Consider the following 21,307-nt stretch of genomic DNA (forward strand, 5'->3'; position numbering starts at 1 on the left):
GCCTGTCTGTGCCTGTGATGTAGCATCAAACAGCCCATGTGCCACACATTCAGCTGCTTATCTAAGCAACGCGCCATATTAAATGTGAATGACTACCTATATACTAATACATGTCATAGTCACTTTTTTTTGTTTCATTGATGTTTGGCACTTACCTTAAAGGCTTTTATATGAGATTTCAGTTCTGAGATACACATAATCTGCATAATCTAATTTACTCGATTTACAGAAAGCTAGTGTATTTGCAAATATATTAATAGAAATCTGCATGATTCATCCTTCATCAGGATAAATCCCTTTCTCATCAGCAGACAGATATTGAAGTTTATATGTTCGGCTGACTGTATATATTTCAGCAACCTTTGGCATGTGTGTATCTTTGTGTATGCTATGTAGAACTTTTCATCTCCAGAGGGGGAAAACACAGGCATGTATTTGCTTGTTTTTGTTTTCCCCCACTTCCCTCTCCCTCTTGCCCTTGTCTCTATGCCTCCCACATCCCCCAGCTTCCTTTGTGTGGCTGAGATGAAAACTAAACAGAGCTGAACCTGATCTCTCCTGTCTGACACACACACACACACACACACGCACACGCATGCAAACACTCCCTGTGTGGTCCTGCACGTCCTCAAATCTTCACACAATTGCTGCCAATCTTTCCATGAGTGCTTATCATTACTCTTTGAGTATAAAAAGTGGAAGAAATAGTGACAAAAATTGCTCAGCAGCCATGTTTTTGGTCTAAATTGATTTGTTTTGAGACGCAGCATCTCATTACGCTCCCTGCTCTTTCTTCAACTTTTTTTCAACCTTCGCACTTCAAACAGAGGTAGACAGGCTCAGATGGATTATCTAAGACCACTTCAGGGCTTCAAGAATCATTGCAATCACTGTCAGTCATATCAGTATTATGATAATTGTACATAATCTTAAGCATTACACATTTGCCTTTGGCTACACTCTGATCAAAAGACTTCAGTTTCATTGCGTTTCTTTTTATCTGCCTCTCTCCCAGGATCGTACAGGGGAGTGTCTGAAAAGGACCGGGGCCAGCGTGGCTCTCACCTCCATCAGTAATGTCACAGCATTTTTCATGGCAGCTCTTATCCCCATCCCGGCACTCCGAGCCTTTTCCCTCCAGGTATGGCCAGTAGCGAGTGTTTTTTATGTACGGTGTGTGTGTTTCAAGCAGTCATGTGGGACCTTCCTCTCTCTAATAGTCCTGTTTCAGTCCGCACTGGCTCCAGATAGTTGTTTTATTGATTTCATTCATCAAACTGAAAGTGTGTGTGAGACGGAGTGTGTGTTTTGTTAAATCCCTACAGCCCTCTCCCTTTCTCTTTGAGGCTGTTTAGTGGTGGGCCCAGTGTCTGTCCAGATTGTGGCAGAGGTCCATGTAACCAGATCCCTCTGCACATGCGCATGTTAATGTGTGTGTGTGTGTGTGTGCGTGCATGAATGTGTTTGTGTGGAGAGTTGTAGTATCTGTGTGGGAGGTTTGAAAAGCACTGGTTTAGCGTGTGTGTCTGTAAAGGTTTGGGAGTCCAGTGGGGAGCGCTGACTTCTCTAACATCTGTCAGTAATTATAGACATTTCCACAAAAGTACAAACTGGGACAGAAAAAGACATCTGTCAGTCTGTCATTCCAACAAACTACTTCTAATAATCTCCGGGTACTTATCAATACAAACAGTCACAATGACAAATACTGTTAAGAGCAGACACATCAAATGTATGACGGCTGAGTTTTATATCTAAGCATCAGAGTGAGTTGTAATATGACACCAGAAAATAAACAAAAACTTGCCTGGAGGCTTAGGTGCTGTAGTTTTAGTAGGGGTCAATGGGGTTTTGGGGTGTTGGGTTCATTTTTATATAATATCACACAATTATCATTACAGTGTAAACAAATATGCAGGCTGTACATATGTTTATACTGATGGATGATGTAATTCTGAAGTAATGCTTCATGTTTTGGTGAGCCATTTAGACAAACTCACAAAATAACAATGGTTAAATGATTATGTATGGATGCGAACTGATATTTACTGTAAATATAAGCATTGAAGTGTGTAGTATCAGAACCACGACAGTCAAATGTAGTGGAGGAATTTTCCCTTTTTCATTTGACTTAGGTGCTGTCAAAACTTAACATAAGAATGGTAGGAAAAACACAGTATGTATTTGTCTATTACATGCTTATATAGATGTGTTTTCTTAGCTTTCAGTATCTTTTTTGTCACTTTTTTTCTTGTTGTCAAACCCTTTTACACATCACACTTTTAGATGATTCATCCTGAAGTGCATCAACAGTCGTGTCTATAATTTAGGTGTGAACTTGTGACTTTAATCTTAATACACTGTTGTAAAGAAATTGCGATCTTTCTCTCAACTCTCCGTCTCTCTCACACAAACGTACACAAACACACACACACACACATACTGAGGGGATGTTGCTGCAGTGCTCACAATATTAGCATGTGTGGATAGATGGCTTTAGTACAGCGAGTCTGTCAAACATGATCCATTTACCCCATGGGTCTAATCCACACAGCCTCATTTTATACACACACACACAAGCACACACACAAACAGACACACACATGCATAGCATACATACTTTACTTGCGGTTTTGCGACTAGCGGAGGACAGCCTTACACTGAGACGGATGATCGTGCCGCCTGATACTCTTCTTATTTTATGGAACACACTTACACACGGCACTGCAGCCACCACTGGTACACATCTGCCAGCCTCCTATCAATGCAGAGATGTCTGTCTCTTTATCACCATTAAGCACTTCCTGTGGTTAACTCCTCCGTGGAGTCATCTCTCCCTCTCTGTACTTCCTTTTTAGATCTCTTTCTCAATTGCTTCCTTCCATCACTATGAAAAAAAAAAAAAACAGAAATCTTGTCCAGATAACAGCACAGAAACACTCACAAGAACACACACATTCATGCGCAGAGGACAGATGTGATGATAAATCTCCTCACTCTGGGGTCAGCTTGCGGTCGCAATGTGTGTCTGTGTGTGTGTGTGTCTGAGTGTTTGGACTCATACACTATCTTTCTGGACATTACTGGGCCAATTGAGAATTAATAGTGATTCTCTGCTTACAGAGGTTTCCTCTAGCTCTCCCTCTCCCACATTATTCCTCCTTGTTGTTGACTGAGAAGTAAGCTGAGGAATGAGGGAGGGCGAGGAGAGGTGTGTGTGACTTGTGTGTGTCTGGTTGGTGTTAAGGTGTGGTTTAAGTAGGAGGTTATACACTTTTTTAAGCTGGCAGTAAATATGAGTGTGTATGTGCATTTTTTGTGTGAGTGCGTAAGGGGTGTGTGTTGTCTGTACAGCCGCAGCGCCTGCTCATCACCTCGGGCCCCGCGCGGGCCTCTGACTCCTTGGGTGGTCTGGCACACACCCGGGATTGTGTGTCTGTACATGAGTGAGTGTGTGTGTGTAGTGTGTAGTGGTCTGGCAACTACGCAAGATCCAGATTGTACTCTGGGCAGGGCCCCAACCTAACCCCAACCCCCACCCTCTGCTCCAGTGCACCTCCTTCAAATACTTAACCACAACACTGTAGTGGCTTCTATTACACACAAACACACACCTTACTTTTCTCTGCAAAGTCAGTGTTTTAGTCATAAATGAATAGAAAATGTGTTATGATGCACAAGGAGGTCCTCACATGCCAGCTTTTTCATCCTATTTTATCTTTTATTACTGCTTTAAGTGTAAATGTACAATTATTTGAAGCCAGTCAACATCAAATCATATATTATTCCACAGCCTGAAGCTCTATCTCTGGTAAAATGACACTGTTTTCTGTGTTTCTGACAGGCTGCAGTGGTGGTAGTGTTTAACTTTGCCATGGTGCTGCTCATCTTCCCCGCTATCCTCAGTATGGACCTCTACAGACGAGAAGACCGACGTTTTGACATTTTCTGCTGCTTCTACAGGTGTGCAAACACACACACACACACACACACACACGTGTTCACACAGCCAAACACAAAGGAGTTCTTTTATTTCAGATGGAGGATATTGCTTTCGTGTTGTCTACTCAGTAATTCTTCCTTTTATGTTTCCCTCTCATCTCTGATCTGACAATGAATAATGTTAACACACACACACAGTTATCTCTTTTAGATATCTTCACCTTAATCCCCCTCAGTCAAAACCTAATTACTGCTTAAGTTGTCTGTTTCTGTCTGGCTGTGTCGTTGTTTGACTGGCAGTGTATCTGTCACAGTCTTTATTAAACTTCACCAGTCTGTCTGCCAGTCAGGGCATGTTTGTTGGCACAGCAATAATACAGATGTGCACACACACTATTAAATTCCCCCACTAGGTCTGAGTTCTATATTTCCTGCTGTTGGCAAAGGTTTAAATTTAGAAAAAACACAGGACTGATATCATATTAATAGATTTAATTTAGTTCTCCTTATATTTAATACTGTTTTCCATAGTGTTTTTTCTAGGAATCCTACCTTTTGACTTTTTTTTTTGAGAGAACAAGCTCTTATTCGTTGCCCAAAACTTGCTGATGTATGTTTTGAAATTTCTGTGATCTCTTAACTTTCACAGCAGTCTATGGTTTGACATTTTTCCTCCATTCCTTTCCCTCTCTAGCCCATGTGCCAATCGTGTGATCCAGATTGAGCCTCAGGCATACCTGGACGGGGCAGACGGGAGTCGCTACAGCCCTCCACCATCCTACCGAACCCCTCCTCCCTCATATCGCACACCTCCCCCGAGGTACAGCAGTCCCCCTCCTTCCTACAGCAGCCATGGCTTCGCCCAGCAGACCCAGATCACCATGCAGTCCACCGTGCAGCTCAGGACTGAGTATGACCCCCGGACTCAGGCCTTTTATACCACAGCTGAACCCAGATCCCAAATATCTGTCCAACCCATTAACACAGCTCCGGCAAGAAGCAACCCTAATAATGAATATTACAGCAGCAACACCAACGGCAGCAGGAGCAGCAGCAGCAGCACACATGCTAATCTGAACAACAACAATACCGGAAACCGCGGCACTGGAGGATCTCGTAGTTCTACAGCATTTACCCACCATCATCCTGCACCCCCACCCCCCACCACAACTTTTAGTTGCAGTTCAGGTCCTCAGGGGGACACAGCCTCATCAACTGGCCAGAGTCCAGAGAATAACAGTTCAACACGGGACCTGTTGTCCCAGTTTGGAGAGGCTTCACTGGGCCTGCGCTGCATCGAGCCTCCTTGCTCCCGTTGGACCCTGGCATCTTTTGCTGAAAAGCACTATGCTCCATTTCTTCTGCAACCGACCACCAAGGTAAGCTGAACTTCTGTATCTATGACAAAGTCAACAGGGGGAAAATTCTGTCTGGTTAGTGTGTGCATGTAGTCGTACTGACTCACCATGGTGATAATTTCACCAGAAGGGTTAGTCACAGAAGTGAATAGACGAGTAGGAAATGTGTGGTGCATGTTGTGGTCACGTTCTATTTGAGTCACACACAAGCACATACACAGTCTGACCTCATCCAGGTAGGTGGCCAAACCTCCCAAATCTTCCAAGAAATGAAATGATCAGGTAGCTTGTACTTAAGATAATTAAAGAATCTTGTTTTGTCATCAGTTTCCACCTTATTGCCAGTTCCTTGGTGTAATACTCCTGGAATGGAGTGTGTTGTGTATTTGAGTGTTTTTCTTCATGCCATTTTATTCATTTGGTTGCTGGTTTACAATACATCCTGTTTGTTTTGGATTGTGTTGGTGCAGAAGTCCATATGATTTTATCTCATTCAGATTGTGTAACGCGATTTTGTGAGCTGAAACTATCACACCATCGTTCTGTGTAATGGAATTTATAGGCAGAGCTGTATCCATTTCCTTCTGTTCCCAGGTGGTTGTGATTGTGCTCTTCCTCTGCCTGCTGGGAGTCAGTTTATACGGGACCACCCAGGTGAGGGATGGCCTGGAGTTAACGGACATTGTACCCAGAGAGACCAGCGAGTATGATTTCATCGGCGCCCAGTTCAAGTTCTTCTCCTTCTACAACATGTATGTGGTGACACAGCGGGCTGACTATGCCCAGAATCAGCCTTTGCTCTACCAGCTCCACCAGAGGTTCCACACTGTTCGCTATGTTCTGAAGGAGGACAATGGACAGCTGCCTCGCATGTGGCTTCACTACTTCAGGGACTGGTTACAAGGTAAAATTACACTAAGATTGCATGTTGTGTGTTACTGTTACTAAGGCTTTGTCAAGTTCAGCTTGCTGGTCAGGTTTAATGCATACCTGACTTACCAATACACTACAGAATAAAACAATGTTGTAATGAGGTATGATGAACCTCTCATCCATTTCTCTGGAATTGTTGTCACACATGATTTTGTCCATTAATCACAAGAAGCAGTAACTGTAGTTGAAGTGAAGTGAAGCTGGTGTAGAAGTATCTTCAAGTGTAAAACCACAGACAGTCACTAGTTTCTGTCTGTAAAAAAGACTGGCTTCAGTTGACTTCCATTGACTTTCTCTGTTGATGTACCTAGTAATTATTTTGTTTCCACTAAATCTGGTCTCAATTGTTGTATTTCTGGGCTAATAGAAGACTTTGACGTTTGCCATGTGGTCTTTGTTTCGGTGTCATTGCAGCTCACTCTCACTTTCTGAACTTCTGTTCATTGAATAAATGTTTTCCCCCCTGACTGCTTTAGAGTAATTGTGGTTAAGCAACAAGACCTTCAAAGTTGTTGTTTTTTTTTTTGTTTTTTTTTACATAAATGTTTCAGGAAATTTACAGTTTTATGGTCCCCCTAAGGTAATGGTAGGTTGATGAGTTTCACCAATCCCCTCTCACGCTCCCTCTGGCTCTCCCTTTTCCCAAACTTGGCCAACTCTGGTTCCACAAGCACAGATATTAGCAGCCAAAGCACAAACTTGAGGCTTCTAATCAGCAGTCCAAAAACCAATGGATAACGTCAGAGTGGTTACGCCCCCTTCTTTTATACGGTTTATGATTTAACATCAATGTTTTAGACCATTCGAGCATGTGGTTAAATTATTTTCCCATGACATGCTTTTGAGATCATACTTTTCGTTTGTGTTTTGACATTTTTCTGCAGAAAACAAGATGTTGGGCAAGAGTTCAAGAGTGGGTGGGATTTCGAAATGGACACTGACAGTAGCTGATTAAGATCAATTGCCTTTTCAGAAAGTGGGAGCGATGGAGGAGCACAAAGTGGGAGGCCATGGTTTTACACCAGGCCCCAGGCTGTTGAGAAGACGATGTTGGCAGTTTTGAGCAAACTGACACTCAACTCCTCCCAGCTCATACTTGTGCTGCTCCAGCTCCAGTCTTGTCATTTCTTATTAAAATCTGTTAGTTGAAAATGTTAAAACATTCGGCATGCAAAACGCACACAGTTTATGGATCTTTACAATTAAATTTTGGTTGAGTTGCAGTACATATTCACACTCAGTGCACCATTTTTAGGGGATATATTATCAACATGTCAACAAAAAGCTTGAACCATTTACAGACTGTCGATGAGGAAAAGCATTCACTGTCTCCTAAGGATAAAACACATTGTGTGAGTCTGTGTGCGAGCAGGCTGAGAGCCACACAGAGAGTTTGTGGCTGAGAAAGAGGGAGCTGTGTCTGATACTGCTCTCTGCAATGGTGGGACAAATTGGAGCCAGACAGGCCAAGGAACGAGACCCAAAACAACATCTCCCACAGACGGACCACAGCATGGGCCTTGGGGGAGAGCCGAGAGGAGGGGAATGATGCACATATGGATTAGAGAGTAGTATAGAAAAGGAGACACATGTTACTGATATTTTCCCTAATGATTGCTCTGAATCAAAAGCACCAGATTTTTAGGCTTTTGAAGTCTTGTTTGGTGGTTGAGAATGGAACCGAGTTATCATATTAAATCAATCAGCCTTATTATAGGGTTAGGCTTAGGTTGCAGTGTTGTGTTATGTTCTCTTGTACTGTGCTGAGTTGTTATGTGTCGTTTCTTCCATGTGAATCGTGCTTTTTGTCACAGAGGGAAAATGAAGGCAACAGGGAATAAGTGTTCCCATCTAACAAATCTGCCTTGCTGCGGTTTGTTGCAGGTCTCCAGCAAGCATTTGACAAAGACTGGGAGGCTGGTCGCATCACTTTCAACAATTACAAAAATGGGTCTGACGATGGTGTTCTGGCGTACAAGCTCCTAGTGCAGACAGGACGCAGGGAGAAGCCCATCAACTTCAACCAGGTATGATCCACAAATATGTACCTGATAGGCCTAATGTGTTAGTCCACATGGAATGCATCTGTACTGCTGTATTTGAATACAGACTCTCCCATGAAGACTACAATCTACTGCCTTAGAGAGATACAGACACCAGTGTCAAAGATGTTTTGTCATTTTCTGCGCGCTTGTATATCTGTGTAATTTGCTATCTGTGACTGATGATGAGGAGCCACACCCGGCCTATAAACTCTGTGTCTTTTTTTTTTCCTCTTTCTCTCTGTCTGTCTTCATCTTCTCTCTGTGATGACTTTACCGAGCCCAGGAATTTAAAGCTCTCACTGGGGCTGCAGCCCGCCTCTGAAAAACCTATTAACTTCATTTAAGCCATTTGTCCCACTTGGTAGATAGGCATGTGTGATATGCATGCATGCAGAGCCTTGATAGTCAGTAGTCTCTGTGTCCTCGTAGTATCAAGCCTGTCAGTTTAACACTGCAAATTATTCCAACAAGAGTTCAATCTATAAATAATAAGCCTAAATCTGTAGCCCTGTGGGAAATGAAAACTGTCAAGGCGAACTGCAGACACTGACAACTAAATTTACAACTAACTTTGGCATTCATAATTGACTCATATTTTGAGAAATACTCAAATTAGGTAGTTGTATTCCATATAGAGCTGATAAAAACCAAAGAAATTGCATTTTTAATCCAAGAAGTTCCAGTTCAGCTATTAACAAGAGCTATATATCAGTATAGAACTGTAATTTAAACAGATTTGAGATACCATAGTAAGATAGAGTTGCATTTTTAGAGGAAGTCGTCTAAGCTGGCATGTCCTTTTTTGAGTTTAGTGCCACCTCCGAAAAAGAACATATGCTACATGGATGCATGGCTGCATTTTTGGCAGGAACCAGCAAAAACAAAAGATAAGGAACTGAAGAAATATAAAAACAAAATTCTTGGCCAGGATTTCTTTAAGAACAGAACACAAAACAAGCCATGTCCTTTTCAACAATGGGATCAGTTTCCTCAGAGATGATTCATTTTGACATGTAGCTCAGCTGTGCTTTGTGTTATTTGTAATAAACATGTGTATGTGCTCGCTTTTAAATCACGGATGTTGGATATAAAGGCTCTATCCCTCCTGCACTCTCAGCTGGATGTTTTTGCTACTTATTAAAGCTGTTTCCCTTTGTCAGTCAGCTCCATTGCAGCGGCCGACTGCTCTACCTATTCTTTCAGCCAGTCGGCAGGAAGCAGAGGCAGTCCTGGTGTGCGGCCCTGTGATATCACTTCCTGTGTCTGTGAGGGAAGTGTATTTGCCGTGAGGCGTGGGGGCCGCCAGCAGAGCTGCCTGGGCTTCCCGTGACAGCTTGAAGACATACAGTTGTTGCGTATCCCGCTGTTAAATTCAATCCAGATCCTCTGGAATCTGGCTCTCTCCCTTGCCCCCACTCTCCTTCTCCCCTCCACTAACTCCTGCATACACTCCCCTACCCCTCTGTCTTTCTCCCTCCCTCTCCTGGGCTCCACTGCTGTGTCCTCTTTCAATGAAACACGTGGTTTCTTTGAGGCAGCCCTGTGTGCATGTTTTGAATGTGTGTTGCTGCTTTTGTCTGTTGTGCGTGCACTTCCAGCGGTAGCTGTTTTCTGTGCCTCGAAATGAAGACCAGATCTTTTCCAACCCTGGCAAATTGCAGAGCTAGATGTTTTATTTTGATATGCCACTCCATGGATCTTTGCGGAGGTGTTCTGTCTTTGATCTGTTGCTGCTAACATTTCTTTTTGTGCTGGGCGACCATTCGTTCCTTATGGCCTTGCCAGTGAGTCATATGGAAGCTGCTGTGTGTGGTTTGAAAATAAAGAAATAGAAAGATGAAGCTTCAGAGAGTAAAGACAGGAGTTGTCGGGATGGAGAGGAGTAGGAGGAACCAGTTTGAAGGGAAGGCCATGCTAATGCTATCAAGAGCTTTTTTTTTCCTTGTGAAGGCCTGTGGGTCTGTGGCGCCGGGCATTCCGGGTACCCGTAGGGGTCAGGAGAAGCAAGTGTGAGCAACATTTGTACAGATGTTGTGTTATTTTTATAGCTCTACTCCATTTGCTGGGTGGCATTTCCTTCAGTGTTAACAACCAGGTTAACTGCACACAGACGGGCTCAGGGACCCCAGCCAATTTTTTTATTGTTACGCTAACTCAAGCAATTTTTCCCTCCCTACCCCCACAAAGAAAAAAAAAAAACCTTAGTCCTTTCTCCATCTACCTACCCCCATAAGTGCAACTTCATGCCCCAAACCTCTCCCTGCCTCTATGAAGGAGGGATTTATGGTTTGGAGATGGAATAGTGGCAGAGCGATGTACATTAATGGTTGTACCTCTGAGGTAGACATGCTAGACTACACTTTTACTTCCACATGGGAAGGCAAAACTAACAGCAGTGAGACATGCTAGTATGCCTACCTACAGTTCTGACCACAACTATTTCAGCCAAGTACAAGCACATGGAAGACTTTGGGTTTTCTGTGTTAAAACTGTATTTTGTTTCCATTTGCACTGCATATACTTTCCCCTCTTTTATTTTAGTATTTGAAGTGTAACTGAAGAATTTATGCAAAGATATGCACCAACAATTAGATTTCCTACTGCTGTTTGAATCATATTATCATAGTATGACTGCTGGTGCTTGTTAGCCTTAAAAAATATCACATTTCCCTTTATCCATTTTTTTTCTTCTGAAAACCGTCTGCAAAACCAGAAATGCACTCTCCTTAGAGAAATTATCTTATCTAAAATTGAATTTCCCACTATAATATCTTGCCATATTTATCATTTGTTTTAAAATCAAGAGGCCTTGGTTGAACACCTCTTGCTTAGCAGCAGTTCCTCAAAAAGTGACATGTGCTTCAAAGCCTTCCTTTAGAAATGTGTTCAGAGTGGTCAGGACATTGGGCCTGAGGTTGGCCAGCCAGTATCTGCTGTATGTAAAGGGAGAAGCTGATTCAACGTTTTCCATGTTTTAATGTGGCATGATAATTCTGGGAAGCTGTGATGAGAAGTACGGGAATTTTCAGAAAGGCAACCAGTGTTTGACTTGTTGATTTTTCTTTGGTTGGAAAGAGAGAGGGACTAATATTTGACTCTTATTTTGAAAGCTGCTTCGTTCTCTTGCACTCATGCATGTGTATAAATAAGCATTTCTGTGGTCAGCTCACCTGTAGAATGTTTTGGTTCAACATGTCTTCTTTCCACAATACCTTTCTGGATCCAATGTATACTTTATAGCCGCAATAGGATTTCTTATTCATGCTCCACCTGATTTTTTGATTTTTTTTTTTAAACCTCAATTGCACTTTTTCCTCTTGCTAATTATTCCATTTCCAAATTTCAAAACTTGGCTCCACTCAGTATAAATTTAGAAGATGTGTTTTTTTTTCCCCTCCAGATGTGTTTATCTGTAAATTAGAGGTGGAATAAAATAAACTTAATTGTGTGTATTAGCAACTGTGGCACCGTTGTCAGTTTATTTTCTTTGTGCTTTGCAGCTCACTCGTCAGAGACTTGTGGATGCAGATGGGATTATCAACCCTGGAGCTTTTTACATCTACCTAACAGCTTGGGTCAGCAATGACCCTGTGGCATACGCTGCCTCACAGGCCAACATTCGCCCACACCCTCCTGAGTGGCTGCATGACCGGACCGACTCCATGCCCGAGACACGCCTCAGCAGTAAGTCATGCAAACTTTGAAGTCTGTAAAATTAAAAAACAAACCATTAGTGTAATGAAATCAAGTTAAACTTCCACAGAAAGAAAACAAATTTAATAATTATGCAGGTTACTCTAACAAATTCTTATCATTTACTAACCTAAGCCCAACTTTTGTGGGGCTTGGTGATCTCAGCTGTGACTTTCCTTGAGTTCCATAAAGCGGCTGCTACATACGAGCAGTGTTTACCTCTTGCGGTTTGAGTTATTGCTCCTTGTCTGCCTCTTAGCTTTAAGTGAGGTGGTAGACTTTACTGTACCGCTGCGGTGTGTGCAAATGTGTGTGTGCGAGCTCAGGTTGCAGGGCCACAGGACCAAGACACGGCTCACTGTGGTTCTTCTAATGGTGCCTGTGGTGAATGCTATAATCCTGTCTACCGTGGGGCCCTAGCATTATACTCACACACATACACACACAGACTCACACACATTATTAAAACTCAGTGACCCCAAACACTACACACACCCTGTTCTCATTTCCCTACCACACACACAGACTGTAACTCACATAAAAAGTACAGTCATGTTGTTGTTTGATTCTAGCCAGTGATTTGGTACAAGTCAGGAAGTCCTCCATGGGGAAGCAAAATGATTGGATAACAAGGAAAGACTGGGTTTGGGTGGGAAGTACAATTGGATAACAAGCAGGAAGTCCTTTATGGGGGGAGGGATATGATTGGATAAGCAGCGTGAAGTTTTTGGCTGAGCAGGAGCCCCCCAGAGTAGATCTATTTTGGCCGAAAGCCAACTGGTGTCCTAATGGAAATTTATAGTTGAGATTATAAAGGACCAAACCATGTTAGCACATGCTCCTGTCTGACCCTAAAGCCAAAATGGAATACACTAACACACACTAACACCAGCCAAAAGAATACATTTGTAAAGGCGCCAGATAAATAGATTCTCTAGATGCACTGAAAGGTACACACAGAAATGTGTTACTAATTACCTGCAAGCAAAATCTGAATGAGTGCACTGTTTTTGTACCATGAATATGACTTCATCGCAGCGTGACAGACAGGTATGCATGTTTATGCATCCATATTATACTTTATGTGGTAGTGCTAAGTTGAGGGTGTGGTAATGGTGGTGATTTTGACATTGTAATTACCGTGAATCAACGTTAGCTCTGACACTCTGCTGTGTCTGGAACTGATAGGCCCTCATTAGCCAGGCTGGGCCACTGACTGGCTGGGTTTGAGTCAATGGAGCTCTGTTTCACACTACTCTGCCTGCCCCCACCACACACACACACACACATGCACACACACACACACACACACACACACACAGATGTAGCTGCTCTTGGAGCACAGTCGGATTAGGGAGGGAAAGCCTTGATACTGGTTTGGCTGAATTATACAAAATTATTTCTGCAGATACACTAAGTGATCACAACCTAATTCTAGTTGATTGAAATAGACAAATATCTTCTGCAGATGTCATCTCTGCCACTGTTGATTTATCTGATTAGTTCCTTAATATTCCTCAGTATTTTTTTCTAAAATAAAATTGTAGGCATGCAAGGCTGTGTGGCTGTTGCTTCCCCTAACAAGACCATGCTACAAAATCATTATCAGTTAATATACATGTGCATATACACATGATGTAGCGTTTATGTCTTAATCAGAATATAATTTTACATTTTTAACTGCTGGAAAAATTGTCTTTTTTTTTTCTTTTTCCAGTCCCGGCTGCTGAGCCCATCGAATACGCACAGTTCCCCTTCTACCTCAACGGGCTCCGGGAGACACCACAGTTTGTGGAGGCCATCGAGAGCGTGCGGGCTATCTGCAGCAACTACAGCCGTCAAGGCCTGCCCTCCTACCCCAACGGCTACCCTTTCTTGTTCTGGGAACAGTATGTTAGTCTGCGCCACTGGCTTCTGCTGTCCATCAGCGTCGTGCTGGCTTGCACCTTTCTGGTCTGCGCCCTCTTCTTACTCAACCCATGGACAGCTGGCATCATTGTGAGTGTTGGAAAAACAAACAGGACACAGACATGTACTTGAACCACACATAGCTGATAATAGCCAATAGCATCACCTAGACAGAGAACAACAGATGCTTTACTTTATAAATGTCTCCTAAAAAATCCCTTTTTCCTGCTAGCCTCCCTTTATTTCCTGCTTTTTATGTGTGGTCCAGAATGCCTCTGAGAGAGTAAAGACTTGGAAAGGAGACAGGGCTGCTGTGTGTTATTGTAGCCCCAGTCACCAGTGTTTATCTTGTGCTGTTTTCTTAGGGCCAGTCTGTTTAGTCTAGTCCAACACTCCCAGACACCAACGCTGAAATAAATGAGGAGAGGACACAAAGTTGCTCAGGCAACTTGCTCCCACTCTAAACCTATAAAAAGTTATATTTTATGTTCATCCTCCGTCCTCCTCCCCCTTTCATCTCACAAGAAGAGTTTCCAAGGATACACACAAACAAGCATCCACATACGCAGACACGCACACAGACGCACACATGCATATACTCTCTCACATACAGTATGAACGTGTAAACACACAGGTACATAATTCACACAGAAACACATACACACAGTGCTCTGGTTTTTCTCTCTGGTGGGTTGTATTTTACGACAGGCAGTGGCAGGCCACCCGAGCCTTTAAACAGGGAAGGAGTGGACCTCGTGTTCATCCTCCAGGCTTTACTAGCAAGATCAAAAGACAAGTTATGGAGAGGCGTCAAGTTTAACTATTCACTCTGTCCATACCACATCACCGCCAGCCCAACAACATCAGCTTCACAGCCTTAAGCCCTTTCAGACCCTTTTAGCTATTTGCACTGAAATCTATCTTATCCTCTTTGGACAGATAGACACATATCCCTCCATCATTGTGTGCACGGTTGTATTTATGTGCACACATACACATACTCCTACCTCTGGCCACCTCCACCCTCTTCAAAAGACCTGGGCCCCATGTAACTTGACACCTGTCAGCTGATAATGGCATTTACTCCAGCTCCTGTCCTGCTCGGCTCAGAAGCTTCTCAGGACACACACATATTTTAGCCACATGCAAGATTCCCCTTTACACCTTTACAATATTGACAGAAAATACAGTGTAATTCCCCTCTTTGATTTCATGCACAGTCAGAAATGTTTGGAAACACAACTACATGCACTACGGTACATTAAACTAGTTTTCTATGTTTAATTGATTGCCTTGTCCCTTTAGGTGTTGGTGCTGTCTCTTATGACTGTGGAACTGTTTGGCTTCATGGGGCTGATGGGTATCAAGCTGAGTGCTGTCCCTGTGGTCATTCTCATTGCTTCCGTGGGCATTGGAGTGGAGTTTACGGTCCATGTGGCCCTGGTATGCACACACATGCTCACACAAAAATGATGCTTAGAATTATCATTGGCAGGGTTTGACTAAAACCACACATAGAACTGGGTGATATGGCTTTTTTTTTTTTCAATGTTCGGGATTATTTGATCAAGTTTCTGGCTACGTGAACTGAAGACAAAACATGAATCAGAAAGACTTAACTAAAACTATATGCCAGCTATGACTGGAAAAACCATTTTGACTTTTTATCGGGCATGAAAAATGTCCCCAGATGATCTTGATTTTGTAATTTGGGCGTTTTTTCACAATTTTCAGAAAGCAAAACCTCAGTTAATCATATTAAGCATATTGCCCAGCCCTGCTGCCACATTTAGTTTCTTTTCTTTTACAATATAACGCAAGTGTGTTATCATATTTATTTATGTGACAAAAATTGTAAAATCGTCTTTGTTAATAACCGCAGTTATTATAATGCTAACTAATGTCAAATTGTAAATATTGCCTTTCCTGAAATGGTTCTAGAAATGGTGAATAATACATTTTGTGTATCTGTATGTTGTAGGCGTTTCTAACAGCCATAGGAGATCGTCACAAGCGGGCAGTTCTAGCGTTGGAGCACATGTTTGCTCCAGTGCTCGATGGAGCCTTTTCCACCTTATTAGGTGTCCTCATGCTTGCAGGGTCTGAGTTCGACTTTATCGTCAGGTGAGTCCAAACTAACCTTATGAGAAACCTTTATTTATAATGTACACATACAAAGGTTACTGTTTGGCGTCTGTTTGGCGTCTGTAGACCACTGAGCTCATGCTTCAACCTGTATGTCACACAGGAATCCACCTTAGACACAATCATGCATGAAGGCTGCTCTCTTCCTCTGCTCCCTCCTTCATCTCCTTCTCGTCTTCCACCCGCATCTGCCATCCTACTCCTTCCCTTTAAAGCTCATCCTTTCTCCAGCTACCATCGACACACTGTACCTGTTTTTTTTTTGTCTATATCGGGCGGGTGTTTTACTAGAAAAATCATAAACAAGGTATCGTCCATCCTCCGTTCCTGTTTTGTGTCTTTTCTTTCATCCTCCTGTTCTCTCCCTCGGTTTCTCCCATGCCTGACATTTTAGGAGGAAACTGGGGGAAGGACTTGAAGAGTTGAAGGTCAGGAGAAGAGGGAGGAGGAGGGCTGAGGGAGTAGATGGAGAAGCATAGTAAAAGAAAGCAAGGGGGAGACAGAAAGAGAGAGCATGAAAGTCCCCTGGCTTTTGTAATCTCCTTCAGCTAGTTTAACTGTTCTTGCTAGACATTTATAAGCATGGGAAGGAGTAACAGGGTGGGGGTAAGTGGGCAGTTGTGGAAAGACAGGAGAAGTGGAAATTAAAACCGACACTCTGTGGGGGCTCTGCGTCGGTGGCTCCTTTTGTGTGTGCGCGCCCTTGTGAGCATCAGTCAGAAACGTGAGGCTGCCATACACCGGAGGAAAATTAATGACTCTGTACATTCTGGAGCTTGCAGTATTATGAGAAGTTTCCAGTGAGCTCAGTGAATAATTCAAAGTATCATATGATGTTACATGCTACATGTGAGCACATTCTGGGACGTAGCTAAATGAGGTAGCTGTGTAATGTGGTTGACTGGATCCTTAAAAAAAATGGGAGCACTGAAGTCCGTGTGATCTGCAAACACACTAACTCTTTCATGTGCACAGGCCTGTGCTTATGCGCATGCACTCACACAAAATACACCCACACATATGTACTCCTACTCATACACACATACCAACCTGCACTCTGACCTTGTAATCATGGGGGTCAATGATGGCGTGCCTGCCAGTGAGTGCACACACAGATACACACTCAAAGAGACATATAAACAGACACACACATACACACACAAACTCAGGGAGGCCTACAGACCTTCTCTCCTCACCTCCAGTGGTGTGCTCTGGTTTCTGGCTCAGATCAGGGCCTCCATTTAAAGGTTCTGCTGTTGTCTGAGCAAACAAAGCAGCGCCCCAAGACGGTGCAATAACAACAGGCCCAGCTCGTATTTTTCTGCTTGCGCTGAAAGAAATGTTTCCCTGACTTTCCCCGTCAGCCCTGTGAATGTTTTCACTCTAAACAGCCTGGCAGGGCACTCAGCCTGGTATGTGGGCTGCACGCATTGGATGTGCACATATGTGTGTATATATACTGCTCGTGTATATTCATAAAAAGATGACATGGCGTTTACTCCTCCCAGCGTTTTGGCCATGCTAACCATAGTGATGACACCATTACACTGTGGTAATCTAATGATGAGGTAGATTAAGCCTGGTTTGGGTGGGCTTCCAATATATTATATGTATGACGTATTTTATAGTTTTTCTATAGAATAAAGTAAATTTGACATTAAATCTGTCAGTTCCCTTGTTATTAAAAGAAGACTTTGAGGTCAAGTACCTGTATTTTTAAAAATTAAACCAGTCACTTTAAGTCTTTACTCATCTATTGGTATTTAAAGTATCATTGGGATTATTTACGTATGAGGATTTTATCCATAGATGATATATTACCTTTAATAGGTAGTGGTTGATATACTCCACGTTTGGAGCAGCATACAAGCACTGGTGTAAAATGAACCATGTGATGTCATATTACTGTTACATACTGCACAACAGTTTGCTCATTGTAATTAATTTAAGCAGTGTGTGAAGTATATTATATGGTCACTCACCAATGATCAAATCCAAATGTGTAACAGTGGCAAGTGCCGTAGATTAGCACCGCTTCCTCTTTAATCTGGGTTGTCAAGAAAACACTTAGTATCCCTTCAGTATTTAGGTCTAGGTCTGTATATTAGTTTACCATATACAGAAAACTTAACTTGTGAGTGTTGTTGAAGCATCTGAACAGGAAACAACTGCTGCAGAAATGGCAGGTGGTGTATGTATGCAGAACTGATTCAAGATACATTTTTTTATTCATGTTCACAGGAAAAAATCTATTTTTTGACAGTCAGTTAACCTCCATAATGTCCCTGCAGTATCATTCACACTTACTTTATCTGGACCATATGACCATTCAATAAAAATACTTATATTAGGTCTCAGTCCCTAGTGACATAGAGGAAGTGTGAGCATTTTTTTTTCTTTGTCAGAGTGTTTGTAGGTGTTATTTGGTTCGGGTTAGATTTTTAGTCCAGTGGCCCAAAGGGTCAGATGGACTATTAGTATCAGTTGTCAACAATTTTTCAAGAATCCTCTTCTCTGAAACCGTCAGTCAAAATGACTTGATATTTGTTGTGGAATATCTTTGGGGTAAGGTCAAGCAAGTTTGTTCAAAGAATTGGGAAATACAGATTTTGGAATTTTTAAAAAATTTTTAAATCCCCATTGGTTTATAATGGGGCAAATTTCAAAGTGCTACAACTTGAAAACAGTTGAAATTGATATAATTGATATAATTACTGTTGGCAATAGATAGGAGATCACATATGGGCTTTCATTCTGTGCCATGACCTTTGACCTTGAGGAACCTTGAAAGGTCAAACCCAGACTGTAGATTTTGGCTATCCGGATATAAACATGTACAAGCAAGAGGAAAAGAAACACAAAAAAAAGTTAGTTTTACAGGAAGTTCTTCTAAAGTCCAAAGTCTAAATTCAAAATTAACAGCATGTGCAATATGATGAAATATACTAGTGTCGTGACTTGATTGATGACATGACCTTTGACCTATGATGATCTTGAAAGGTCAAACAAATGTCAATTAATGTTTTTAAATATGCTGTTGGACCTATTTTTTAAAGAAAAGAAACAAATGAGTGAATCATGTGACAGCAAGACAGCAAGAGTATGTATCTAAAGCTGAACTCCAAAAAATCTGAAGATATTGTGTGTGATTTGTCCATTTCTGTAGATTTTATTGTTTGTTTTTTTTCTTGATAATGGGCCTGTGCGTTTGACATCAGACAGTCTTGTGCCATTCTGCAAAAAAAAAAAAAAACCCACACTGATATACGAATGTGTAGTTCTGCCACTGCTGAGCGCACCAATGGGCATCCATGCATCTGCACATCAGTTTGCCCACGCTTCTGCCAGCACATACATCTCCAACCACCCCCACCAACAAAAGCAAAAACCCTAGTAAGCATCAGACGAGGGGGTTCATGGTTCATCAGTGTGTCCCTGATAACCTGAGAGCTTCCACTGGAGGACCAAGCGAGGAGGAAAAGCCTTCCCTAATGAAGGGAGCTGGATTGGCGAGAGGGAGAGCGAAAGGGATTTAGAGTGGAGATTGGGGGGTCTTACCTGATACATTGGAGATTTAATTAGATGGAGGGGATTGTGGAGTGGCCGGGAATTTCACAGGGGCTTAGTTGGAAAGAAGGGAGAGAAAAGAGAGGCAGAGAAGAGAGAGAAAGAAATAAAAGAGAAGCAAAAGAGGCCAGGGAGGGGTGGCGCTCTGAGGGTCCCCTTCTCCTCTTCCTAGACTAAATTGTTTAAATTCTATACCCTTCACTTCATTTGTTTGCCTCTCCCTCTCTCTTTTTTAGCCCCTTAGAGGAGAGAGAGGCCCCTGTCCTCTTGTGCCCCCCCCCAACATATCCCTCACCCACCTCTCTTCTCCTCCCCCCTTTTTTACCCTCCCCTACCCCTTACCCCCTCCCTACACATTCCTCACTGCTTTGTTTTCTCCATGTTTGCTTATACACCATACACCCAAGAGAGAGTACCCTCGCCCCCAATAACCCCCCCACCACTTCTCTTTTTTTTTTTTTTCTTTCCTCCCGTGCCTTTGAATTAACCAGCGCTGGCTAATTATGCTTCCCCTTTCTTTTCTCTCTGTGGCTTCTTTAAGACTAACCCTCTTTGGCAGGACTTAGAAGTACACAAGGTACATTTCTGTTTGGCTCCTAAAAACCTCAGTGCATGTCTGCCTGTCTGTGGGGGGTTTAGAGCATATATGTGTTTGTGTGTGAGTTTTGAGTTTGAGGAGTGGCTGGGTGTCTTTGTGGAAGTGTTATTTCGGGCATGGGTAGTGGTTGATCTTGCACATGTTTCCCCATGTCTAAACCTCTGTGGTTTGTGCAGGTATTTCTTTGTTTCTTAGCCTGCTCTGTTTCTCTTCTTGTCTGTGTTTATCTGAGCAATTGTGTTTTGGTGAAATGTCCCAGTCTTGCAGTTTCAGTATCGGACTTTTTTTTTAATTTTTTTTTTTTATGTTGAATCACATCAGAAACTGCATGAACTGTTGTTTTAAACCTTACAACTTAAATTTTTCTGAAATTATTCTCAACACTGATTTTTTTTTTCTGTATGTTGCATTGCAGGTATTTCTTTGCAGTGCTGGCCATTCTTACAGTCCTTGGAGTACTAAATGGATTGGTCCTTCTTCCAGTATTACTGTCATACTTTGGGCCATATCCAGAGGTAAGGTTTAACACGTACAATATTAAGACAACCTAAAAAAAAAAAAAAAAAAAGAATAGACTCTCTAGACCAGTTTACATTTGGAGAATGGAAATGAAGATCACAGGAACTTCCAAAATCTTAAAGATTTACTTCAGATACATTAATTGTTTAAGTCTGGCCCACAGAGCTCCATTTTATTTTATTACGTTAAATCTAGTCATCACCAATTTTACTGGAGTCCCATTCAGTATGTACTCAGCACTCAGGTAACCCCAAAGATAGTGCAGCATATATTATTTAAATACGTTGCTGTTGTGAAAATCAAATGACTAAACACAAATAATTGGTCCAAATACAAACCATTTGCAATAGTTTTTACTTACTTGCAATCAAATTTAAGGTCAGTGAGGTTTTAAATATATGTATATAGAAGTTATTTGGTCTTGCATAAATATTTGCTAACACAGATCTTGCTTAAAAAAAAAAAAAAGCTCTAATTTTACTATACATTTTCTTAAGAAGGATTCTATGAATTTCCTGAGATATACACAAATTTTAAGCATAGCATTGCAGTGTTTGCAAGGATTATATCAAGAAAATCAACAAAGAGTGGGAGGGTTA

General features: G+C 42.1%; 1 protein-coding gene across 2 annotated transcripts in view; it reads left to right on the plus strand.

The window, feature by feature from the left end:
• Positions 1 to 21,307, plus strand: part of ptch1 (patched 1) — a 50,841-nt gene that overhangs the window by 27,747 nt on the left and 1,787 nt on the right. Inside the window, exons 12-21 of one of the 2 annotated variants that reach the window (XM_030143888.1) lie at positions 1,016 to 1,141; positions 3,845 to 3,963; positions 4,637 to 5,321; positions 5,895 to 6,204; positions 8,118 to 8,260; positions 11,779 to 11,962; positions 13,689 to 13,969; positions 15,185 to 15,322; positions 15,861 to 16,003; positions 20,605 to 20,704. In XM_030143888.1, the coding sequence (XP_029999748.1) occupies positions 1,016 to 1,141; positions 3,845 to 3,963; positions 4,637 to 5,321; positions 5,895 to 6,204; positions 8,118 to 8,260; positions 11,779 to 11,962; positions 13,689 to 13,969; positions 15,185 to 15,322; positions 15,861 to 16,003; positions 20,605 to 20,704 (2,229 nt within the window). Of the gene's footprint in view, positions 1 to 1,015; positions 1,142 to 3,844; positions 3,964 to 4,636; positions 5,322 to 5,894; positions 6,205 to 8,117; positions 8,261 to 11,778; positions 11,963 to 13,688; positions 13,970 to 15,184; positions 15,323 to 15,860; positions 16,004 to 20,132; positions 20,187 to 20,604; positions 20,705 to 21,307 lie in introns of those variants that run through there. The other variant, XM_030143889.1, reaches the window with a different exon arrangement.

The sequence above is a fragment of the Sphaeramia orbicularis genome, chromosome 9 (assembly GCF_902148855.1).
Source record: "Sphaeramia orbicularis chromosome 9, fSphaOr1.1, whole genome shotgun sequence".
Lineage (NCBI taxonomy): Eukaryota > Metazoa > Chordata > Actinopteri > Kurtiformes > Apogonidae > Sphaeramia > Sphaeramia orbicularis.